General features: G+C 40.4%; 1 protein-coding gene across 3 annotated transcripts in view; it reads left to right on the top strand.

Moving 5' to 3' along the window:
- Window positions 1-19996, top strand: part of MYO16 (myosin XVI) — a 555564-nt gene that overhangs the window by 352617 nt on the left and 182951 nt on the right. For all 3 annotated transcript variants that reach the window (XM_077482903.1, XM_077482902.1, XM_077482901.1), the window contains exons 17-20: window positions 21-123; window positions 3960-4077; window positions 9456-9527; window positions 12537-12678. In XM_077482903.1, coding sequence (XP_077339029.1) covers window positions 21-123; window positions 3960-4077; window positions 9456-9527; window positions 12537-12678 — 435 coding nt within the window. The remainder of the gene's footprint in view (window positions 1-20; window positions 124-3959; window positions 4078-9455; window positions 9528-12536; window positions 12679-19996) is intronic.

The raw sequence follows: 19996 nt of genomic DNA, 5'->3' as shown, positions 1-19996 counted from the left end.
TGCAATTTATCTCTGCACAGGTATCTGAATCAGACTAAGCCAGAGGAGCTGCACAGCACACAAAACAGAGAGAAGTTTGCTAACTTCAAACAAGCGCTAAATGCTCTGGGGTTCAATAGTCTTGTAAGTGATATTTGTATGACTCTTAATGTATAAATGAAAACGAATGATGTATATAAAAGAGTCTGCATTAATCAGGTGTTAGCTTTGAAGTGTTCAGTTTTTTTTTCTTTTTAAGGTAGGAAAAGACCAGCTGCAGTTCTGTTGACCTGAGCTAAAGAACCTATGTATTTCATGAATTTTATACATGCTTATATTTTGCTTGATTTAGCTTAAAATTACACTATGAGGTATATTGGCCTTGACTATCAAGGCCCCTAATAAGTCCAGCTTCAGCTAATCAAAGTGGACTAAAATTAAAAAAACAAAGCATGTACTATCTGGCATGTGGCTGTCCCTAGTGTGCCTAGTCATTTCTCTGCCTAAAGCTTCATAGTAGTTAATCTGCTATGAAGCTTTAGTGAGAGAAATACGATTATTTAAAGAGGAAGTAAACCCTGATGGGTTTACTTCCTCTTTGTCTCCCTGCAAAGGTAAAGCATAATGGGCTACTATGCATCGCATAGTAGCCCATTACGTGTTAGTTACCTGGCACAGGAGCCAGCGATGTCACCGCTGTCTGCTGTAGTCCGGAGCATCCATCTTCTTCCAGGTATCGCTGCTCCGGCCACTCACAGTGCCAGAGCAGCGATGACATCACTAATGCGCATGTGCACGGAAGCTGCCGCTAACGGCACATCGCCGTTAGCAGGACAGGCGCACTATCGCCGTTAGCAGCATGTCCTGCCGTTAGCAGGACATGCTGCTAACAGCGATAGTGCACCTGCGTGCCCCTGTCTATGGCGCATGCGCCGTAGACAGCTGTCACTGTCTTTTAGTAAATATCTCCTAAACCGTGTAGGTTTAGGAGATATTTCTTGGACCTACAGGTAAGCCTTAATCTAGGCTTACCTGTAAGTCAAAGTGGTTTGTAAGGGTTTACAACCACTTTAAGATACAGCTGCATCCTAAAGCCAGTCTCATGGGATTTGGGGTAAGAATTGGTGATGGTAATGCTCTGGTGCTCACTGTTCTCCTTGCTGGAGAGGGATCTGTAACAAAGGATCTGCAATGCAAGCACCTCCTTGGTTATGCATTATTAATTCTGTGGATCTGTGTTTTCTCTTACTGATTCTTGAATATATAAGGCTGGAACCACCCTATTACACACCTGGTTTCTGGCAAAGAATTTAGGTAATTACAACAGAAAACTTACCTTACGGGAATGATTAAGACACTTCATCACCACCTTCATGAACATTCACTATGCTGAAGCAATGGAACAACATCTGTTAAGGGCATATAGATAGCATACAGTAAATATGGATTAAGCAAAATATAACACAGCTGTGCATTTTTAATTTAAACATTTTTGAGCGTTTTGCTTTTAAAAAGATACTTTAGTTCAGCTGTAATGGATGGGCTTTGTAGCTTTTTACAACAGGTGCAGTATATGTTTTTTTTTTTTTAATGAGTTATTTAACTGTTTCTTTTTTGTAATGCGATTATTGTATAAAGCATCCGAATGTCAACTGTTTTGATATATTGCCAAAATAATAACACCAGTTTATGTACTTATGTGTGGTATATTTTTACTGCAGCACCAAACGATTTACATCTCTTTGTTCCGTACACCTATCACATTATAATCTCATTACGAGAAAGCTGAATCGTATGACAATTACATTCTGAAAACATTCAGAATGCATCTGACAAATAGATTGATAGGAGCAACACATTCTTTAAATATTCAGAGAGGGATGTAGTGTATAATTTATTTCTTAATGTGAGTGAATCCACAGCCCACTTTGAAGCTGGTGTGAAAGCTTGAGAATTCATTCCGTGTTGACACATTTTTTGTTAAATAATTTAATGATATATTAATAGTAATATTTTTTTCTATTACTTAAAGGCAAATAAAACTCAAGAGAAGGCAGTATACTAAGTTCTGTTAACATTTGTAATATGTATTTCTTGAGTAATAGTGTTTTATGCTGGCTCAACTTTTGATCATTGTTTGCATAACCCTCATGTATTCTTTCTAATATTACATCTTTCAATATTACACTAAGCAGATAAATAAAAATACAGTCTCTTAAATAACGATTGAAAACCAAATCAAACTAAAAGGTGAATCTGTACATTGTGCTTATTTTTGATTCTCCTAAACAGAAATGTGTCCAATCCAATCAACTTCAAATCACTATTCCTGTATTCCTAAATCCAATAAATCTCTGCAGGTCAGGGGAATCAAAAAGTGATGAACTGGCAATCCTACTGCTTTAATTATCTCTAGCCTTCAAGTGGCCATAAACCCCCACATATACCCAGTGAAGTGAACACCCTTAGATGATACACAGGGATGAAACAAATATCGGTACATAAATTTTACATGCATACCTGCTGTCTTCAGCTTGATATAATCTTTAGAAAGTGCACATCGTGTTAGAAATGTTCTCTTCCTGTTCAGCACTGGGAGTGTAGTCTTGGCATACACTGGGTATACACCGGTGGATGGGCACTGGAGATAGTAGGGAGAATAATCCTTAAAGATAATATGTCATTTTGCCCATTAGTGACATGCCAGTTTGGATACAGAGAGGTGGGAGATAACAGGAAAGGTGGTGGATATCCATATATTTTCTTTCAAGAAAACCTGTCAATCTGGTAACTACTTCATTAGATCAGTGAGGCTGGGATCAGGAACATAGCATAAAAAGTAATATTCTTTAACCAAAATCAAGGGTTAAGAGCCAGAGGTTTTAGTGAGCCAGAGCTGAACGTGTTTATTATGCTTCAGTTTATGAATGAACAGGAAGCCGCTCAGCACAGAGCACTTCCCATTCATGCAGTGTCCAGTGCAGCTGGGGCTACAGTGGAAGGCGTGTGTGTTTGAGCTTTGGGGTGCACGGCCTAATGCAATAGGCTGCGCACACCTATGATTTGGACTAGTCTAAAAAAAATAGTAAATAAAATAATGCACTGTCTTCACAAATATTCATTATCCAGCTTCCTTTAACAAATGAGCCCAGCACACTTCATAGTTTTGCATTTTTCCAGCATTGACATTCACTGCATCTCTCTACATTCAGTCACATAACATCACATAACTGCCAATACTGAAAAACATCAGAGATTACAGGTCTGAACATGCAACAGTCAGCTTTATAATGCCATTAGCTGTCACTAACTGCAGATCCCATTTAAATGGGGGAGTATCTCGTTTCATGGCCACCAACTCAACATATATTATTTATACTGGCAAAGGGGGCTAATTCTCACATACACACTAGTATGGTGGAAAAGCAAGGGCTAAACAGGTAGGAAACACAAAGCAAAGCAGGTTGGGATTGTTCTTCTATGTTGATCTTAAAGGAGGTTTACTGGATCATGTTAGACACTAGAGGGATGCATTTTGAATAGGCAGTAACCCACTACTATGAATAAGCTCCTTCCCTTTTCTTCTCCTCCCATCCCTATCAGATCTGTATTAGGTTTTTTTTTTGTGGCTTCATTTTTTGTAGCCCATGTTTTTATTTATTGACTAGTGAATTGAGGTCATTTTTGAATAATGAGTGCTGCATAAATAGTTTTTTTTCCCTTATCTCTACAATTAAGCCCTTTTTGATTGAAATGCATTAGTGTGAGCAGGGTCTAGGGGAATCTTTTGTGATCTTATCCAGAACAGTAAAGCTTTGTTAATACTGGTGTCATCAGAATGCGGCCACTTTTTCTGTTCACTACACATCCATTCAGCTGACATTAGCCTCGCTAATGCAAACCCAAAACAATGAGCGAGTTAAAGATTATACAATGTATGATGATAAATTATATATACATATATATCTGTTTTTGTTTAGGAAGTGGAGAATATATTCATGATTCTGTCAGCTATTCTGCACATTGGGGACATCCGATTTACAGCTCTAACGGATGCAGAAACAGCCTTTGTGTCTGACCTGCAGCTTCTGGAACAAGGTCAGTAAGTGATGTAATGCATGATATTGTCCACTAGATGGTGATCATATTGTACTGATATACATAGCAGGGATCTCAGCCAGAATATACTGTATGCTTTTCTTTTTTTTATAAGTGTATTTTTATTAGTTTAGAAGGAAAAAGAAAAACAGATATACAGCATCGTATATAACATACATCACAAAATATCATGGTATGAGAACAGATAGCCGTAAAACATTATCAGAACATTTCAAACGTACTTTGAAATTAATGATATTAAAGATTAATAAAGGCAGAAGTACACAGTATAGGGCATATATATTAGAACGTCGTCTTATAATAGAGGGACCTCCAGGAGAGCATAATAAATAAAAGCATAAACGATCCACAACAAGACAGTAGACTCCAGTAATGTGGTCAATCTATGTGATCCCCATAGTCAGATTGATCCCAGGGCTCCCACATTTTGTTAAACTGGGAAACCGTTTCATGAATAGTGGCTGTAACGTATTCTATCCATCTGATCTCTACTACAAGTTGCAAAAATTGTAATTGGGAAATAATGGATAGGGTCTAAGGGGAGTGGTAAGCCTGCCACACACTGAAGTGTTTGCATTATCTCTAACCAGAATGCCCAAAGAAGAGAACAAGTCCAAAAAATATGCAAGTGCGAGTCTCCATCCCACACCTCCAACACTTAGCTGAAAGGGTATGATCTATGAATAAGCTCTGGGGCCCCGTACCAAAACATTAGGATCTTCACAGCTGTCTCTCTGCACCACACATTGAGGATTTAAAAGTTGATGACCAGATTTTTGCCCATATTTGCAATGGAATAGAACACCCCAATAGTACATTCCATTTACACATGTATAAATGGGTATCATCTAGTAAATGGGTGTCATCTAGTACATTGGCGTGTAGTATAAGATATATTGTGGAAATTAAATGTAGTTGGTGTGGACCCTCAGCGCATAAGTATTCAAAAAGGGTAGGTACATCTAGGGTGCGAGATGGGGACAGTGAAAAAAAGAATGTCTGACCGGTAGGTAAAAGCAGAATAAGCTTTGAGTGATAGAGAACTTTTCCTCCAGTGTCGCAGAAGTATGTAGTTTGCGAGTGACTGGATTTACCAGATTTTGTAATTGGAAGAGAGGGGTCTGCATCCGTGGCAACAGGTGTCCAAAGGACAAACTATCTGGTAGGACTGGATTTAACAATACATTAGATAGAGGAGGACATGGTAAGGAGAGAGAGTACTTCAGAACACATTTACACGATATGGACACGGTGAATAGCATTGGTGCCAGACACATGTGCTTTAATATGGGGTCAATTAGTAGAGAACGGGACCAAACCAAGGAACATGGGTGTTCCAGATAGAGAGCACCTCGCTCAATCTCTGGCCACCGATTTGGAGCCATCTGACAGGACCAGGAAACGACAGCCCGGAGTTGGGAGGCATAATAATACTTAATGACATCAGGTGCTCCTAGACCCAGAGTTTTTAGAGAGAAGACCATCGAGCTGGCAATACAATGTGTCTTGTTATTCCATATGAAGTTCAAAAAACCTCTGTGAAGAGCTTTAAACTGACTAATAGGTACAGCAACCAGTACAGTTTCAAAGAAATATAGCAAACTTGGTAACACTGACATTTTCATTTCATTAATTCTACCTAACATGGTGACAGGGTATGTAGCCCATTAGTGGAGATATTGATAGATGCCCTGAAATAAGGACAGATAGTTAGCTGAGTAAATGCTAAAGTATGAGGAAGTGAGTTAAATAACTAGGTCTTTAAGAGACTGAGGGCACCATTTATAAGGGTACATACTTTTAAGTTGCTCTAATGAATCTGCTGATATGTGTAGGGGAGGGCTTCAATTTTAGCAGTGTTAATTTTATAGCCTGATATGGACCCAAAGAAATGTAGAAGAGCATGCAGGTAAGGGAGTGATATGATAGGATTCATCAGTGTCAAAAGAATGTCATCAGCGAAGAGGGATAACTTGTACTCCCGCTGTCTCATCAATACCTCCAATCCGAAGTCACCCTAGTCATTAGGGTGACTTCGGATTGCTTCTGCCAAAGGCTCCAGGCAGAGGAAGAAAAGGAGGGAGGACAGAGGGCATCCCTGACTGGTACCATTTGACATGGGAAAACAAGGAGATGTTTGAGAATTGAAAGCCTGTAAAGCTTTAATGAAGGGACCCTTGAACCCAAATCTTATAAGCATAGAAAACATGTAGGGACAGCTTAATCAATCATATGCCTTTTGGGCATCTAAACTTAATCTAATCCCCGGGTGAGGGAATTTGTTCAATAGGTCAATCAGATCTATATTGTGCCTTGTGTTATTCCCAGATTGTGTCTGGACGGCACAAAACCAACTTGATCCTTATTAATGAGGTTGGATATAAATTTGGATAGCCTAGATGACAGGATTTTAGTAAATATCTTATAGTCAGAATTTAATAGGGCTATAGGTCTGTAGTTGTCAGGTATAGAGGGGTCCTTACCAGGTTTTTGTATAACTGCGCCATAAGAGTGAGTAAACTTGAAGCCATCTACAACTTTCATCATGTCTAGGAGGACATCTGGTTGTTTGAGAGCATTAAGGAGTGGAGAAGGATTTCTTTTGTTTACTTTGAACAGGGGTCCAGATCCGGTTAGGCGTAGTAGGAGCTGGATGACCAGATGGAACAGTAGGTGGGAGCAGATAATCTTCGGGTAGAGGAGGTAGTCCCAAGATTTTTATTAATGCTTCTCCTTCAACACTGCAAAGGCAGTGTTGAGAACCATCGCGGGGGACAATCAGGGAAAACAGAAAGCCCCAGAAATATTGAATGTGATGGTTTTGCAAGTGGGAGGTGATTGGATGAAAATTTCTCAGTTTAGCAAGAGAAATAGGAGAGAGATCATTGTATATCTGGATTTTTTCCCCCTTTAACTCAGTGGATGATTTATTGCATGTAGCGAGGGTCTGAGTCTCCTTGCTGTCATTAAAAGGGTAGCAGACTTTGACATCTCTAGGCCTAGCTCCAGAGGGTGGTTTGGGGCCCAGGAATCTATAGGCCCTATCCAGTCTCCAATCAATATTAGCAATTTTTGGGGCCAGTGTATTAAAAAGGCCCAGCAGGTAGAAGTATTAGTATTATCACCCACATTCCCTGGTATGCCACGAAAACGCAGATTTTGATGTCTCTCCCTTTTCTCCAGGTCCTGCTGTTGTAGTTGTAGCTGGGACACAGGGTGTTTCAATGAAGAGGATTCTTCCTCCAGTTCCTGTACATATTGGATGAGATTATCAAACTTAGTCTCTAAAGCCTCTGCTCGTTCTGGGCAATTTCCCCCATAATTCTTGTGATAGTTCACCCACCTCTGCAGCAATGTTGCATGTCAATTGATGGAGAAGAGCCTGAAGTTTCTCGTCCAGTAATTCGGGGGTTAAAACAGTCTGATTAGCTCGGAGGGACATTGCAGGGGTGTCTTGTGTGAGGGATGCGCCATTGTCCGCATCATCGGTCCCCAGCGAGGGATCAATAGTGGCGAATGGGTCTGCGAGCGTAGGCAAAAATGGAGTTTGCGGCCTAGTGAGGTATCTGTCCATCGCAGTTTGATAGCGTGGGTCCAGCAGCGGCCTGTAGCAGTGTTTTTGCTGGCCAATGTTACCCATAGGGGTTCTGAAAGCATACAAGGAGTATTTGTGCTTACCCCAGTGGTGAATGGAGTAGGTTAGAAGCAGTGCGGGGGCCTGGAGAGCAGATGGGATCTGGAGCTCAGCTTTTACACTTTCGCCATGACCGAAAGCCGCACATGCGCCCCTCTGTATGTTTTTATGCTTCACCGTAATACATACTGTATTTTATTGTTCAAATGTATTTTGTGTTCAGAACATTTATTTAAATTGTGGTATTTGTTTTATTATTTTTTGTTTTATTATTAGACACAAAACCTCCACTATTAAAGCTTTTTTTATTTCCCAAACTCGTTTACTAAGCTCTTGTTTCAATTTATTTCTGATTATATTTTTATGTACTCATCTATCTTGACCTGGAAAGCGTCTAGTATTTGCACTGCTGTTGTATGCCACCCTGGTGCCTATAATGGGATAATTTGGTGCTGAAAATCCACATATTTTATTCCTATGCTGTAGAAGAGTACTTTCTACCTGTTTTTCAGACCTGGTTAATAACACACTGTCACTTGGGCCAAAAGCAGACAGTTTTAAATGAACTATCTATTAAAATACGGTTTTATCAAATTATTTACACCAAGGATGTCTGGGGGAATCAGAATTTAAAGGTTAAAAATGATTTAGTGCCTGTGCCCAAACTTTATTTGCTATTAAGCAGGCTCCAATTTATTTTCCAGATTAAATTGCTAAATGTTACCTGTACATCTTTTATAAAAGAACCTGCAGCTCTCACTTAGGTCTATGTTGAAGGTATCTTCTTCCCATGTCCTCGGGGTGATTACTATACTATCATCTGACTCCTTTTCTTGATTTTAGATTGGTGTTAAACCCCACAAAAAAAATGAAATAATAATAAATAATGAAGCTTACCAATTCTTAAATGTGGTGTTTGCAATAAGTTTTTCTCTTTTTTGGGGGCTTTTTCTGTTAATTTCACCTGGTGATCCAGCCAGTAAGTTTGTTATTTTTGAGCTGTACTGAAAAAAAGAGCAGCTTACAATGATCAGCTTTTATTCAGGTATGTAAAATCATTATCCCACAAGAAGAAAAAAAATGCTATTGTAAATGTGCAGTCACCACATTTAGGAATTAGTAAACTGAAATATACTACATTTTTGATTTTGGGTTTAGTACTGCTTTAAGGGTCGTTCACACCAGTGCATTGAGGTAGCACACTTATATTTAACATTTACTATTGTGCTTTTAATGTGCCTTGTGTTAGACAGATCATTTATTATGAATTGCCAAAGCTTAAACACTTAAACCAAAATTGCAACTTTTTTTTTTCATGCACATTAGTGTGTTGTGTAAAGTGTGTAGAGTGCCGAATGAATGGCACTGCAACGCGTCACACTGTTTTTTTTTTTTTTTTCTGCATGTGGAAAATTGATAATTTCACAGTGCCACATATTGCCTTTGAATATTTTTATTGCAAATTGGGCATTGAAATGTCTTACAATGTGGTTGTGTAAATGTATGTCTTGGCACTATAGTACACATACAGTACTATATATCAATATCAGTCGAGTTATAGCTTTGAGATGGTGTGTTTACATCTCCACTAGGGATCTGTTATAGAATTTTGCATTACCGTTGATTAAACATATGTGATACATGTATAGAAAATTGTGTGATATCGTTACAACTAGGCAGAACAAATATTAGGTAATTGTGTTTTTATCCTATTTCATTTCAGTGGCAGGAATGCTGCAGTTATTACCAGATGAGCTATCTACTGCCTTAACAACAGATGTGCAATACTTTAAAGGTAAGTAGCCAGTAGTAATCTTGGAATCTATGTATGTATAATAACAGAAGTGTGGTTGTACTTGGTTACTTTGCATGATGAATCCAGCCTCTTAGCTGTAAACGAAAATCTCATGTATTATCAACAGCATATGCGTGTGTGTGTGTGTATATATATATATATATATATATATATATATATATATATATATATATATATATATATATATATATATATATATATTGTACATAAATATCTGCAAAGTGTGAATTTCTGGTATACAGCTATAGGATGTATTTCCTGCTATATGCAAAGTGGAACCTCAGATTGCGAGTAACACGAGTAACGAGTGTTTCTCAATACAAGCTATTATTTTTTTTAAATCCTGATTCGGTTTGTGAGTGTTGTCTAGCAAAACTAGCAGGATTCAAGCCTCTGCGGTGTATAGTACTGCATTTGGCCAGAGGTGCAGGGGCACTGGTGACACTCTGAACCAATCAGAAATACTCAGAAACACGAGGAAATACTCATAAATACTCAGCTCCCGAGCCTTTCCGAGGGTTTCTGAGTGCATCAGAGCGATCTCTGAGTGTTTCCGAGTTTCCCCGGCACCCCCCACCTCTGGCCACATGTGGTATTGCATGCAATAGAAGTCAATGTGGAAAGAATTATCTTAGTTTCCATTGACTTCTATGAGGAAATTTGCTTTGATATGCAAGTGTTTTGGATTACATGCATTCTCCTGAAACGGATTATGCTCGTAATCCAAGGTTCCACTGTACATGTTTTGACTAGTGGATATTTGCTATTTATTAAGGAGATGCATTATCTAATGTTAATCTGTTAGTAATTTACAGGAAACATGTTCATTAAGACCCTTTTCACACAAAGGATCCAATCAGGTTCACATGTCAATTTTTTAGGCAAACCTGATCAGACAGTTCCTTCACTCCTATGGAGTGGTGGGTGTAAAGGACTTAAGTTAATTCACACTCGTCTACCTCCATTCCAATCCGGTCCTCTAAAAGAACAAAAAGTGGAAGGGGATCTGTCCACCTTCTGTCTAGGTGGATCAGATCGGAGGGTAGTTGAGTGTAAATAGACAGTCCATTTACTCCCGGCTGCCCATAGAGTAGAGCAGGGTCTGTCTTTCTCCACTCTGCAGAAACTGAACAGCTCCAGACCTGTCATCCACCTGCTCTGCCCAGCAGGGAATCACTGGACAGATTCTAATAGGGGCACTTGTTCCATGGACAAAAGTGGTGCCCCCCCCCGTCAACAAAAAATGTAAAGTCAGCAGCTACACATTCTGTAGCTACTGACCTTTAGTAATAAGACACTTACCTGTGCTGGAGTCCAGCGATGTGGGCACCCCAGCCGATGTTTCCATCGGCTCCCAGGTGCTGCCACCGCCATAGCCGGTAAGTGAAACCAGCACAGCCGGTTCCCTAATGTGCATGTGCAGAGCGCGCTGCATTCTCTTACTGGCCCGGTGGTGGGGGAAGGAGAAGGAAGGAGGGAGGGAGGAGGAGGGGGCTGGACTTCTGACGTACCTCGCCATGGCAAGATCTGATGGAAGTGGGGACTTCAAAAACCTGTCAAAAACAAGTGCCCACACCCCCCTCTCCCCGAAAGGGTGTCAAATGTGGCACGGGGGGGGGAGGCAGATAAGCGGAGCTTCCACTTTAGGGTGGACCTCAGAGTTTAGGTTTTTTTTGTTTCTACAGGACAGGAAGTGGAGGGAAATCTCATCAATAGGGCACTCTTGGTAGAGAAAAAAATATAACTCTAACAGAGATTTTAACTAATCATTCAAATTCTAAAATATATATATTTTCACTGTATATACAATGTAATTGTAATACATGTAAATACTATATATTTGTATCTTTATAATATTGTTTTGCTACCATAGAAAAAAATTAAGCTACAATAAGAGGAATTTAAATGTATTAATGTGTAGACTCAAATGGTTTTGCAGTATCAATTGGTAGGAATGCCTAAAATGTTCCCTGTTTTAACCTCCCTGGCGGTATTCCCGAGTCTGGCTCAGGGTGGAATTTCAGTAACATTAGCGGTAACCCCCGAGCCAGACTCGGGATCGCATCACAGGATACAGGGAAAGTTGCTTACCTTGTCCCCTGGATCCTGCAATGTCTCCCCACTGTGTGTGCGAGCTGTCTCCTCGCTCGATTCACACAGTGCCAAGTGCCACCGGGCTCCGTTCCCTGCGAGCTTTTCGACGCACGGGGGCAGAGAACGGCGCCAAATTCCAAAAAGTAAAAACACAGTACATATACAGTACACTGTAATTTTACAGATTACAGTACTGTATAAAAAAAATTACAAATCCCTTTTGTCCCTAGTGGTCTGTCCAGTGCCCTGCATTGGCTTTTATATTATAAATACTGTTTTTTCTACCTGGAAGTTGGAGATTGCCCATAGCAACCAAAAAGTGTCCCTTTATGTCAAAAGTGGTTTTAGACCAGCTAGAAAGCAGTGATAATAAATTAGAAACACTTGCAGAATTGAGCGATAGCGATTTGTGAGGAAATCCGTCATCAAACACTAAATCTAATGACAGCGACAATTCTGCAACTGAGCAAATTTCAGTGTTTTTGATTTGATTACATTATTGAATCATTTGTATTATTATTATATTATTATTTGTTATAATTATTTATAGTTATTTATTATATTATCATTTATGATACATTTTTCAAACTTTATCATACCCGGGATGTCTACTAGACTCTGGTTTGGACAGATTTAAGTGAGTTATTCCTAAGAATTACAGGCCTACAATATAAAATGACAAATTTCCACGCAAAATAATTGTACCGCTTTCAACACCAAAAATCGGAAATAATCATGCCGCCAGGGAGGCTAAATTGTGGTACTAATAATAGAGCATACATGAGACTGGACTGTATCAATAAAAAGGATGAAATGAGTAGCACATGAATGTATATCTCAAATGATAGTAGTATGGATATATCAATGAATTGTACTTCTTTGTCCAATATACAGGAGATATGATTACACGTAGACATTCTGTGGAAACTGCAGAATTCTATCGGGACCTACTTGCAAAATCATTGTATTGTCGTCTGTTTAGCTATTTAGTAAATAATGCCAATTTCTACCTCCAAAATCAAAATGATCAAAGCAGGTAAGAAAAATAAAAGATATAGCAGGATCACATATAGCATTTGATTTGCGCAGCCCATAATACTATGAATGCAAACATATCATGTGACAGCTGAGCATGCCAATTATGACTTTGCCCATTAAATTATTCTAAGTAAAAAGGTGATTGTTGCCCTGCCGTGGACCTCTGGCTATCAAAATGTCTGCAAGTATCCTCCAATCTCAGCAGACAGTCTTGGAAGCACAACTTGGAATTCAAAAAGACATTCATCCAAGCAGAAGTATTATGTCAATATATTGTTTTAGATAAAGATGTCTGTTAAGCATATGTACATTAAATGCATTGTTATAGGGCATGCATGTAAGTCAATGTGTATGTCTGTGGAAAATATAACAAAGAAAAACATATATACAGCGATCAGAACATTACTAACATCTTTCTGACATTTTCCTTCCAGGCAGCTTTGCTAGAACCATATACACGTAATAAATGCTAGTATGAAAGACTTTTAACATATATCATTTCATGCCTTTCAGTATTGTAGTAAAAGCCTGGCTATGTCTAATATACGGTAGTCAAATGATGAGTGGTGGATTTTACTAATCCTTTTGTTTCTTATACTTAAAGTGAACCTGTGATCTATGCACCAAAACATACACACTAAAGATTTAAAAATATTTAAAGATTCTATACAAGCAGGAAAAGCCCTTTAAAACAAGCCCTAATTTATCTTTGCACCTATAAGTATTGTGTAGAAATGAATTGTTAAAGGAGTTGTAAAGTCAAACTTTTTTTTTTTTATCTTAATGCATTTTATGCATTAGGATAAAAAGGCTGCTGTGTGCAGCAGCCTCCTCAGCACCCTTTAATACTTACCTGAGCCCCATCTCTGTCCAGTGATGTCCATGAGTGTCTCGGTAGTCCGAGGCTCTGCCTCCTGATTGGCTGAGACACAGAAGCTGTCAATCAAAGTCAATCAGCCAATCAGGAGAGAGAGAGGGGGTGGGGGCTGGCCACTGCTCAGTGTCTGTATGGACACAAGGAGTTGTGGCTCGGCTTGGGTGCCCCATAGCAAGCTGCTTGCTGTGGAGGCACTCAACAGAAGGGAGAGGCCAGGAGCACCGAAGAGGGACCCGAGAAGAGGAGGATCTGGGCTGCTATGTACAAATCCAACAACTGCAACAGAGCAAGTAAGTATAACATGTTTGTTATTTTTAATGAAAAGAAAAAAACAAGGCTTTACAATCACTTTAAAGTTCACAACACATGCACTATGTTTTGAGAACAGATCTTAGCAATCTGCCAATGTTAGAAACAAACTTAAACCCAACTTCAGAGTCTTTCAGTCACTGTTTATGGGTAGATGGGCAGAGTCATTCAAAGTATTATTTTTTTGCCTCTTTTAGCCATTGTTTTTGGGCTTTGCGCCAGAAATGAGGATGTGTATATACCATCTGTTATAAGAAGACAATGCTGCGACACACAGCACTTTAGAATTGGGATTTGTTGCTCCTATTGTACTGCCTCACAGTGACAATAGTGGTTGTACTGTTCTCCTGGACTCTTAAATAGCTTTATAAAAGTTGATAATACTGTCTCTTATAAATTGATAGCTTCATCTGTGCTAAACACGATATATCTGTACTAGTGGTTCTAGATATTCATTTGGCTTAAAGAGGCAAAAAGATATCATTTGTATGACTTTGCTCCAATACCGATATGCAGAAACTAAGTTCTTTTTTGTGCCCTTTGCTAGAAGTGAGGGTCTGTATATATCTTCTGATTGTATCATTTAAGTTGAATGCTTAAAAGGGAAGTATAACCAAAGCTTTTTGACCATACTTCTTTTGTGGGTCACAGAAGTACACTTATTTTGGCTCTCCTGTGACCCAGGGTCAGCAAAAATAAGACTATATTGATTATCAGAGAACTTGGCGAAGCCACCCCAGGCTCTGCAAGGATCCTGATAACATTGTCAGATCCACCTAGATGCCTAATGGGGAGCTTGCTCAGCCTCTCAGCTCACCGCTGAGAGCTGGAGCCAACTGCTCCTACCTCTGTCCAGCCTGACACTCCCATGAGCGCTAGTGGAGCAGAAAAGAGAGCTTTGACTGATCGAGAACTGAGCGATCCGTGGTGAAGTGATTGATCACTTCTCAGTGTTAAAGCCGATAGAACAGCATCACATCAATGCTGCAGCATGAAGGTGAGTATGTGTGTGTGTGTTGTTTTTTTTTTTTAATCCCACACTTCTCCTTTATTTAAACGATTGTAGTGCAACATGATTAATATTATATCTTATAGGATCATTGTTGAGTTGTTAAAAGATGTAAATATCACATAGATTAAATGGCATATTTATGGTGTCATGACACACAGGTAAATATATCATTATGTGGGCCAGTGAACATAGTAGATATCACTGAATACTGAAAGTTCACTTGGTAAACAAAAATAAATTTAGATGACTGTAAATATGCAGGATGTTCCTTTTTATTGGAGCATATGATGCAATTACACTCAAATATAGAGCAAAAAGAATAATTCCTTGTATAGTACATAAAAGCCTAGTCAAGTGGTATCATAGTTCTCCATCTGTAAGTCATAAATTGTAGAGAAAACAAGAAACCACATCCCAATGGGGATATAGAAACAAATATATAAAATAGAGAAAATGTCCCAATTAGACCTCATACAGTAAAAGGTTACAAGGTATCCAGGATAGAAAATGAAAGGGTACATTATCTCACCGAAATTCATATCACAGTCAACTACAAAAAGTACAAGCACTTTAATAAGATGACCAAGATTCCCATTTGCATTCAAAGATATGCATGGTATCCATGATGGTACGGTGAATTCTTTCCACAAGGTTTATGGCACCCATTCTTTGTAACACTTGAGATGAGACAACAGTAGGGGAGTGCCAATTCCAGGCTATAGCCCAGTGAATAGCATTAAATGAAGTATGAACTAATCTTTGGCACAGCAGTGATACATCTGGTAACATTAAAAAGAATAAGCAGTGTAAGTTGGATTCCTGTGATGTGAGCTACCTTAGTGGAATCCCTTTGTCAAAGTGGCCTAAGCTCCTTACAGCTCCAAAATATGTGAAAAAAAAGCATTCTCCTATCTGGACAGCCCTTAAAGCAGGCTTCCAGCACCAATGGGAAGAACATATGTAACCTAGCTGGAGTATAGTACCATCTGGTATGAAGTTTAACCACTTCAATACCTGCCACTTCCCCCCTTCCTGCCCAAGCCAATTTTCGGCATTCAGCGATGTCACTTTTTAAATGACAATTGTGCGGTCATGCTACACTGTATCCAAACAAAATTATTATCATTTTGTTCCCACAAATAGAGCTTTATTTTGGTGTCATTTGATCACCTCTGCATTTTTTATTTTTTGATAAACAAAAAAAAATAAGACTGCACATTTTGAAAAAAAATATGTTTTCTTTGTTTCTGTTATCAAATTTTGTAAAAAGGTAAGTTTTCTCCTTCTCTGGTGGGCACTGATGAGGTTGCACTGATGGGCACCGATGAGGTGGCACCAATGAGGTGGCACTGTTAGGCACTGATAGGTGGCACTGATATGCAGCACTGGTGGGCATTGATAGGCAGCACTGATGGGCACTCATAGGTGGCACTGGTGGGCACTGATGGGCACTCATAGGCAGCACTGATGGGCACTGATGGGTGGCACTGGCAGGCATTGCTGATGGCCACTGATTGGCATCTGCCTGGGAACTGATTGGCATCTGCCTGGGCACTGATTGGCATATCCCTGGTGGTCCAGCATGGCCTACCTGGTGGGCGTCCTTTGTGGGCATCCCTGGTGGTCCTGGCAGCATCTATGTTGGTCCTGGGTGGGCATCCATGGGGGGGGCTGCACTGATAAACAATAAGCACAGACCCCCCTCTCAAGAGAGCTGCCATTCCGCTCTCCTCTACTTGTGCATGTCAGAAGCGAATGAGGAAAAGCCGATAAATGACTCTCTCTCTCCCTCTCTCTCTCTCAGCCATGATTGGACACTGCTGATCACATGGTAAAGAGCCTCCATCAGATGTGGTTAATAACCATCTCTTTGACTGCTGTAGATCATGTACATTTATGTATATTAGAGAGCATATCCATCCAATAATCTGAGGCCGCATACACACGGGCGGACTGTTCGCCCAACTTTGTCCGCTGAACAGTGTTTCAGCGGACAGTCCGCTCGTGTGTGGGCTTCAGCGGACAGTTTCAGCGGACAGTCTGACGAACAAAGTTTTTCGGAATTTCCGTAAGACAGTCCGCTGAAACTTGGTTTTGTCCGCTGAAACTTGGTTTTGTCCGCTGAAACTTGGTTTGAGCGGACGGTCCGCTCGTGTGTAGGCTTGTTCGTCAAACTAAGTTCCGCGCATGCTCAGAAAGGATTTACACGGCCGAAGATTGCATTGCAGTGTATAGGACGTCGTTTTTCTAGTCCCGTCGTACGTGCCGTTCACGTCATCGCGCACGGTTTCAGCGGACTGTTCGTTCATCGTGTGTGGTCAAGTCCGCTCATGCTAATTTTGAGCGGACTGTTTGTCAAACTGTTTGACGAACAAGGTTGGGCGAACAGTCCGCCCGTGTGTACGCGGCCTGAGGGAAACTCTTGGCCAGTCTCAGCTTCCCAAAGAATCATCCAGGAGGATTTAGCAGGAAGGCCCAGCCCATTACAATGATTAAAGATAATATAGATTGTGCCTTTATTCCTGGGCGATGAACGACATATCTGTTCAAATTCAAAACATGAAATCCCAGAGGCCAATAAATACTGGGAGTTATAGAAATGCACATCAAAAACAAACAACAATTCCCAGCTCACTAACCAGCTAGCTTATGACAAAACTGAATTGTCCCAGTCTAACAGTTCAAGTTAAAAACAAGGGGTTTAGTCGCACACATATGTGTAAGCTGCAGTGGTCATGTTAAGGAACCCCAATTTACTGCAGTCCTAACTCTATTGTTTTGAGTCGCCCCAAATTGGAGCACATACATAGTAGTAGGATAGATTAAAAGCAGGCTTGCTTGCAAGGAGTTCACACCTCCTTAAAGTGATTGGTATTTAAAAATAAATAAAAAACTAGCCTTTACAAAAATATCATACATACTGTGTAGCTCGCTCTTCCGGGGGGGGGGGGGTTACCTTACGGGTGCACTCCCGAGTCCAGCATTTGCGTCCATAGGCACGAATGCCAGACTCGGCCCTGCCCCCCCGGCGCCGGTGTCATTGGATTTGATTGAGAGCAGCGGGAGCCAATGACTGCGCTGCTATCAATCTATCCAATCAAGAGCCGAGAACCCCGGGCAGAGGAAGAGCGCGTCTCCAGCATGTGAAATTCCAGGGCTCGGGTGAGTAAAATGGGGGGGCTGGGGGGCCAGTCATTGGCAGGTGTTTTTTCACCTTAATGCATAGGATTTATTAAGGTGAAAAAACACGAGCGTTTACAACCCCTTTAAGGCCTCATTCACATCATGGTGCAGAGACATCAGTTTTTCGCCAAGCGTTCTGCAAGGGCCCAAAAAAAAAAACAACGGTTCTCTTTGTTCCCTGTTCACACCACACTGCAGATTTTTTCTGTGCAGAAATCTGCAACGTGTATGCAGACATCAACATTGGTGTGAATAGAGCACATAACTGATGAACATGAAAACTGATGTCAACATGCATAAAAACTGAAATGGATGTCTCTGCAAGTGAAATCTGCATGGTTTTCCCATCAATTTCCATAAGTTTTCACGCACATATGGTGTGAACAAGTCCTAAAGACATAGGGTTGCACAGGAAACCCAGCAAGAGCACAATGGCAACTGATGGTATCATGTGCGTGCCCATAACAGTTCACAACCTTTGCAAACAAATGGCAACCACCCCAACCTATAACTAGCATTTGCAGTAAGGAGCGCATGGAAGGGCAATGCACATCAAAAACAATGTTTATAACAGTACCACAGAAAAATTACATTTCTAAAAGGAAAAATGTAATTAAACTGCTTGTGCCTGTAATGTATTGTTGGATCTCGGGAATATAGATAAAAATACCAAAAAAAGGCATGTATGTTGCCCACAAAATCCATACCATGCCCCTCAGGTCTGGTATGGATATTAAGGGGAACCCCACACCAATTTTTTTTTAAATGTCCCTCAGGCCCCCAGGCACTATATACTCTGAACACCAGTATATATACTATATATACTATATGGCCTGCCCTATATAATCTGCAGAAAAACTTGGGTGTTGGTGGTACCAAAACACTGTAACCTCCCCAAGTTCTCTTGTTGGGAGCAGGAATGGGCCTTGCTGTGAAACATTATATCAAAAATTGTAAATACATGCCCCTCTTAAACAGGGGCAGAAATTTGGTATTGGGTGGTGGTGCCACAACACTATAACCCCTCACAGATACTCTTGTTGGGCACAGGAATGGGCCCTGCTGTGAAATATTATGTCAAAAATTTAAATTACATGCCCCTATTAAACAGGGGCAGAAAAATTGGGCCTTGGGTGGTGGTGGTGGTGCCCTAAATCAAAAATATTGTTGGAAGCTAGCATCATAAAGATTGAGGAGGAATAGGATAGTCAGCATAGGCAGTCTTCAAGGGATTCCAGATCCATAGCAAATTCAATCAGCTACATTAGCATCAGGTGCTTGATAGCTGCTGATCCAAGATTGATTCATTTTTATGAATATGGACCTATCAACGGAGTCTGTGGACAGGTGCACTATTTGATCCGTTACAAACTCTCCATCAGCAGTGAATGTGCATTCAGAAAGCACGCTGGACAATTGCATTTTGAGCAAGTTCTGGCCAGTGGTCCATCCTCAAGACCCAGTAACCCAGTGGATGCTCTGTTGGAAAGGTTTCCAAGTCTGCTCATGCCCCTAGATATTCCTGCACCATATAATGCAGACGTTGGTGATGGTTGCTTGAACTCATCAGACCTTGGCGCTGAGGACTGAAAAATAGTTTAAAGGCATCGGTCAGCCAGCCACCTTCTCCACCGCTCTTCCTCTGACTGAACAAAGCCTCAGCAACATGTTGCCCAACACCAGGAAATGGTAACCTTCCAGGGTCTGGAAATGCGTTACACTAACCTTTCTTTAAGACCTCCTTAAGATGTTTCATCCTCTGCTCCCTCTGCAAAGGCAGGATGAGTTCTGCAACTTTACCCTTGTAACGTGGATCAAGAAGGGTTGCCAGTCAGTAATGATCCCTCTCCTTGATATCACGAGCCCTAGGGTGTTAGGCTACACTGCAGAGTATATATATATAAATAAGAGACTGTGTGTGTATATATATATATA

The sequence above is a fragment of the Lithobates pipiens genome, unplaced genomic scaffold, assembly GCF_037356315.1.
Source record: "Lithobates pipiens isolate NorthernLeopardFrog02 unplaced genomic scaffold, aLitPip1_a1.2 Scaffold_16, whole genome shotgun sequence".
Lineage (NCBI taxonomy): Eukaryota > Metazoa > Chordata > Amphibia > Anura > Ranidae > Lithobates > Lithobates pipiens.
Note: the sequence above shows the minus strand (reverse complement) of the source record. Positions and strands in the feature narration are given on the sequence as shown.